The 6,178-nt window shown below is 48.6% G+C and overlaps 1 protein-coding gene across 1 annotated transcript; it reads left to right on the top strand.

The window, feature by feature from the left end:
- The first annotated feature begins 1,374 nt into the window (after nucleotides 1–1,374).
- On the top strand, nucleotides 1,375–3,285 carry LOC127330106 (transcription factor UDT1-like). Its single transcript, XM_051356441.2, has 4 exons — nucleotides 1,375–1,910; nucleotides 2,154–2,324; nucleotides 2,793–2,969; nucleotides 3,097–3,285. Exons 1-4 carry the CDS (start codon nucleotides 1,650–1,652, stop codon nucleotides 3,172–3,174), a joined length of 687 nt encoding a protein of 228 aa, XP_051212401.1. The 5' UTR covers nucleotides 1,375–1,649; the 3' UTR covers nucleotides 3,175–3,285.
- The last annotated feature ends 2,893 nt before the right edge of the window (nucleotides 3,286–6,178 follow it).

Below are 6,178 nucleotides of genomic sequence, written 5' to 3'. Positions count from 1 at the left end.
CGTCCGGGGCAAGGGTGCGAGGGCCGGGAGAAATCTCTGTCGGGTTGGCCGACACCGACGCGGTGACGCTCGCGGGTGCCACCTTTCCTTCGTGAAGGGCGTTGGGTGAAGCCCTCCTTCCTTGCCCTTGTGCGTACGGGGGGAAACCCTAGGACCAGTCCGGGTAGCAGCGTCGTCGTCGTCGCATGCCTTCTTGAAGGTGCTACTTGGTACGCGGTGTTTCAGAGTGCTAAGATCGTGGTGGTAATTCTCCGGTGGGCGCAACGGCTACGGAACACCTTCGTTTTCATCGATCCGACCTTTTCAGCTTTCTTTCTTTCATGTTTTCTCTTGGGCGTGATTGTGCTGATGCTCCAGCAGTTGTACCGTGTGGTTGCTATATTAATATAGCGGGGTGAAAGCCTATTTCGAGGAGGGTGAAAATCTAAGGTCTTGTCTTAATTAATTATGCCTAGTAATGGTCTTGTTGAAAGTACTATTGTTTGAAATGACAAACTTAATCCAGGGTGAAAATCCAAAGTCCCGGCAACAATTTTGTTGAAGGCATTGTTTTACAAGCATTAACTTCAGGTGATGTGTTCGCACCGGTTTGGCTTGCAATTACAAGGTTTTGCTCACTGTAGCGGGGATCTTTTGTGGTTCTGGAGGGAGCGGCGCGAAGCTCTTTTTCTTTGATTGACATCAAGTGACTATGGATCCATGATGAAAGTCGGAAGAAGAGAATTTCATGAAGGCCAGAGGGGAGGACTAGCTAAGGGAGGTTCAAGTTTTTGCGATGTTGAGGGACTTGCTTGGTGTTTCGGGCTTCACAGCAGCGGTATGAAAGTGGGGGCGACAACACAGGTGAAGTGCAGAGTCTTACCTTTCAGGGTGAAAACCCAAGGTCTAGCCTTATTTGGTTGTGCCTGGCAATGTCCTTGGTGGAGGCATTTGTTTTGAGAGCGGGGACTAGTCTGTAATTCAGGTGTTGTCTTGGCGGTGGATATATTGCTGTTGTTAGGCCCGAGATACTGTAGCGGGACTTTTATTTCTTAGTTTTCTTTTCTTGTTTTTGGCTATGTGCATCCGTAGTGTCATTAGGGTGGTGCGTTGTTGCAGAGGCTGGGTGTAATTGGTATCTTCTTGATATTAATATATTCCCTTTATCGAAAAAAATCGAGGGCTGTGTGCCATGCCTGGATGCAAAATGACACAATCACACCTGAAGCTTTATCACCTTTTTTCAGTTACCAATGGTGAAGCCATGGAGGAAGCGAGGAAGATGCTCTCACTCCTCGCTAGTACAATATCTCGGTGGTAGTCAACAGCGCAACCAACCGGGGCCAGCCCATCAGGTGCCGCTGCAACCAACTCGCACACACCGGCACGAGGAGAGAGAGAAGGAGAATGGAGAACCATCTCACTTGCGTTCGCGCCCTGCCTTGGCGGTTGCTTTCTCCGCGAGATTCCTCCCCGCCCATATAAGCCACCGCCTGAGGCGCAAGATGCCCACAAGGCACCGCACCAGCACCGGCAGAGGGAGAGTGGGAGTGGGAGTGGGAGTAAGCCACACTGCACGGCGCTGCCACTGAACGCCCCCTCCCTCGTTCGGTGGGAGACCGGGAGACAGGCTCATCTTCTTCCTACATCGATCATCCTCCCACGCAGCAATGCCGCGCCGTCCGAGGGCTGCCCGCGGCGACGTCGGCAACGGCGGCGCTGCCGAGGACGTGAAGATGGAGGACTTCGTGGAGTCGATGCTCAACTTCGGCGGCGGCGGTGGCGATGAGAGCGAGGACGGGGAGCAGCTGCCGCCGGCGGGGGAGGCGACGGGGTACAAGTCCAAGAACCTAGACGCCGAGAGGCGTAGGAGGAGCAGGCTCAACAGCAACATCCTCGCGCTCAGGGCCGTCGTGCCCAACATCACCAAGGTGCGCCCTAGTCATGCTTGCTTCCTCTTTCCCAGCAGCGATTTTAATTAGTCGGACTGATCGCACGCCACCGAAATTAGTCGCTGAATAATTTGTTTGTGTTTCTCAAGCCATGACTGTCTCGTTTATGTGTTCGCACGCAAAGAACAAAATAATAATCAGAACTGCTTCCTCATGGGAGAAAATTCAGTTGCCGTTCTCTCACATGATGTACCCATTGGTTTACCTGTCCGGTGTTTTCAGATGAGCAAGGAGTCCACCCTGTCGGACGCAATCGATCACATCAAGAAGCTCCAGAACGAGGTCCTTGAGCTGCAGACCCAGCTAGCAGACTCCCCCGGCGAGGCCCCGGAGAAGCAAGGCAGCGCGTCGTGTTCAGAATCGTTCGCCCCCACGGACAGCATCCATTACCAGGTACTACCTGCTGAAAGACAATGTCAGGGCAGCATCGGGCTTAACTTGACCTTTTAAGATCAACCATTGCACATCTATGGAACCTAAAATTCAGATCAACCAATGCACAAAATATGATTGTTCAACTTCACCACACTGACCAAGTACTTTTCACCAGCGATGGCCACTTAATTGCATATCCTTGAAGTTGCCCAACTTATTTTAATTCCAACATACTTCTGAACACAGCTAAACGAAGGCGAGAAATTCACGCTCTTATTTGGTCTAGTAAAATATAGTCATATAATTTGTTTCCCCTAAAAAAACCCATGTACTGTAATTTCAAACTTCCAAGTTTGTAAAAGAAACACAAATGTAGAAGCCACGAAAGAAAAACATCAGATATCGAATTATCAAATTCGTCCCTTATTTTCCTGCCAAACTTTAGTTGTGATATCCTGCTGATTTTCTCATACTACATGTTCACAGGGTCAGGTTGAGCTGATACCTCTGGGTTCATGCAAGTACAACCTCAAGATATTTTGGACCAAAAGGGCAGGCCTCTTCACCAAGGTGCTGGAGGCACTCTACAGCAACAATGTGCAAGTGCTTAGCCTAAACACCATCACCTTCTATGGCTATGCAGAGAGCTTCTTCTCCATTGAGGTAACATTGCCCTCACAACTTTTGGCTACAACAGAAGAATAAGAGATCCTACTGAGCTTCTAAACCTGTTATTGTTATTAGTTTCCTGATAAGGTGAACGGCTTCTTCTCTATGTCCCCATGTGCAGGTAAAGGGCGAGCAGGATGCTGTGATGGTGGATCTAAGGAACATCCTCTCCAGTATTGTGGAGGTTCCAAGCATTTGACTCTTTGAGGCACTTGCGGATAATAACTCACAGAACTCATGTTAGAGAACACGTACTATATGATTCTGTGGAAGCACCTTCTCTTGTTAGAAAAAAAAAAGAAGGGAACTCTAGTGTGGCATAGACTTTGTGTAGGGCGCATACAGAGATACATGTTGAGCTGACAAAAACTGACTCTGAAAGGTCTGAACTCTTGTCAATTAACGAGGCGAGGCAAAGTTCTTTGCCTCCAATTTCGGGAAATGTCTGAATTTTGTGTTGAAGTTGAACCCAGAGGCGCACTGAACCAGTGAGTTGCGAATTCACATCAGAATTCACCATTTTCTTTATTTTTCTGCACTAATGGTGTGGGTGGAATTATAATTCATACATGCAGCAACCGAACCTAATCTTGACAGGTTGAATTTCATGAAACCTGTAAGTTACACGATGACAGTGAAAAATGTCCAGATATTTTCAGAAAGTTCTTTTTGTGGAGAAAAGGGACCTCTCTCCGATTTCATTAAGGAAAAGGTCTATTGAGTCATTGAACGAATATTAGAGTAAGTTCACTATCTCCAACGAGCTATAATCATGGCAAGAGCTTTTTAGAAAGATTTATTAATAGAACGATTAACCTGTTCCGTGCATCCAACGGCAATGCGAAATTCCGATAGAACTCAGTTTCAGGCGAAAATCAGATTGAAGAAAAACAGCAGAGGCACCTTGCAGAAGCTCGGAGAGAAGGAGAGGCTCAAGACTCGACAACCTAAACAGAATCCCACGCCTCCCTGATGGCAGCCGCCCGCCGGCAACCGGCGGCGCTGCTCCATGGCGAAGAGTAAGTTACCGCTTTTCCAGTTACTGCTCCGAAAGAGAAGAAGAGTGTTATAATTTGTTGGTACGTGCGAAGACACCATGAGGCGGGAAAAAAAGCTACGCCGGCGATACCATCGGTCTGCTTCGCCTCCGATAACCTTGGGTTTTTGAGGTGTGGCAGACCAGAAATTTTGCCAAAAGAGACCACATGCTCCAATTCATTGATAAAAAGGACCACCTGTGAGGCAAATTGACAAAAAAGACCACGTCGTGGGTGGCGGCAGCGCCCAGCCGACACGTGGCGCTTGCCGCCAGGGGCTGTGGCGGCAGGGCCCCGCCGCCAGGGGCTTCGGCGGCACGTTAGCCGGTGTCCTGCGCCGTCAGCTCGCCGTTCGCCTGGTGGGCCATGCCGCCGGACGCAGCGGCGGCAGGTCGACGTGGAGATGCCTCCACACCCGGTGGCGGTAGGCCCCGCCATGCACCGCGCGACGACGACCGCGCGGAGAATCTGGCGTCGTGGGATAAATTTGGCTCCCGACAAAGCATCTTCCCGGCAGCATCATTGCACTGATTTCCGAGATTGACGGCGCTGATTCCGAGGCTGCTTTCCCGCTCGAATATTTCTGTGCATGCGGTGACTTTTAGCTGATTGATTCGATTTCGAGGCTGAGTGAGCTGATTTTCGTGACTGCGTTGAGTGCGAGGCTGACTGAAGTTTGCTACATATTTATTCGGATGCTGTAAGAGATGCGAGTTCTATACACGCTATACATGCATTCAACCTCTTCTATTTAAATCGCTCACACCCTCACTCTGAGCTCTCACATTCTACGCGCGTACTCACTCTGTCACTCTCAACTTGCTGACACTCACACTCACACTCTCAGCTCGCTCACACTCACACTCACACTCTCACGCTGTCACTCTCAGCTTGGTCACACTCACACTCTCATTCTCAGCTCGCTCACACTCTCACTCTCAGCTCTCTCAAGTATTATGTGTACGGTGCAGGAGCTGATTTAGCTGCACAAAAGATATATCAAGGTAAGAGTTTAACAAGCAGATCCATTATATTTTATTTATGTACTTACAACGTAATTAGGTATGTAATATAATTAGTTTGTGTCATTAGTGCATGTGCTGCGGTTGCATGCATAGACAGGGTTAAAAAAATGTTAGGATATAGACTATTATTTTATGTGTTGCGGTTGCATGCATAGACACGGTGAACATTAGTAGTAAATAATGATCTTTTCTAATTAGACTAAGTAATGATGCATATTAGGACTTAGTGGAGTAAGTAACGGTGAACATTAGTAGTAAATAATGATCTCTTCTAATTAGACTAAGTAATGGTGCATCTTAGGACTAAGTGGAGTAAGTAATTGTGTTGTGTTATGATTATTTAAAAATGTTAATGACATGTTAAATATTATTGTGTTGTAATCTAATATAATTATAAAAATATTGTGCGGTAGGTACGATGGAAACTTTGTTAGTTTTTTATGGAGACGTCGTACGCGACGAATTTTCTGGTGTCGATGTGTCGCGCTGCGACTCGATGAAAGTTGTAGTGACAGACATGGTCAATAGAGAATTTTTGGATGTTAGAAGATGCATCCGAGCACAGTTTGGGCGTGAGATGCGTGGGAAGAAGATGACCGTTGAGGCTCTCATCGTCGTAGGAGGGAATGATGGGACACCTGCCCGTTGGGGTTTGCGGGAGGTAAAGAGTGATAGAAATTGGGGTACGTACATGAGGTTTGCAAGCACACCTGGTGCTGCTATGTACGGAGAGCCCATGGTGTATGTTCAGTTTATATCATGTGATGATGGTGCCGGAAGCAGTACCGGCGCTGGTGAAGAGGAGATGGCCATCATCACAGGACCGAGCACCGTTCAGTCGGAGCATTTGGCCCTGACTGCAGCAGGCATGATAGGCCAATCAGAGCAAGCGGCACTGACTGCAGGCCATAGCTCCGGCCCATCGGAGCAGATGGTCGCCCAGTTTGCTGCCGAGCCAGGATACTGGTCCGCGTTCGTTGACATTAGCGAGTGTGTGGAGGGACTGCCAGAGGCGTTGGACGATGACGCTCGTTCTTCTTCGTTTGAATCCTCCTCGGACGAAGAAGGCGTCGGTCCTTCCCGGAGGGCGGTTGCGGCACCAATGGACCCTGAGTTCTTAAAAACAATGACCATCAGCAAT

This window comes from Lolium perenne, chromosome 2, assembly GCF_019359855.2.
Source record: "Lolium perenne isolate Kyuss_39 chromosome 2, Kyuss_2.0, whole genome shotgun sequence".
Lineage (NCBI taxonomy): Eukaryota > Viridiplantae > Streptophyta > Magnoliopsida > Poales > Poaceae > Lolium > Lolium perenne.
This window is presented reverse-complemented; position numbering and strand designations above follow the sequence as displayed.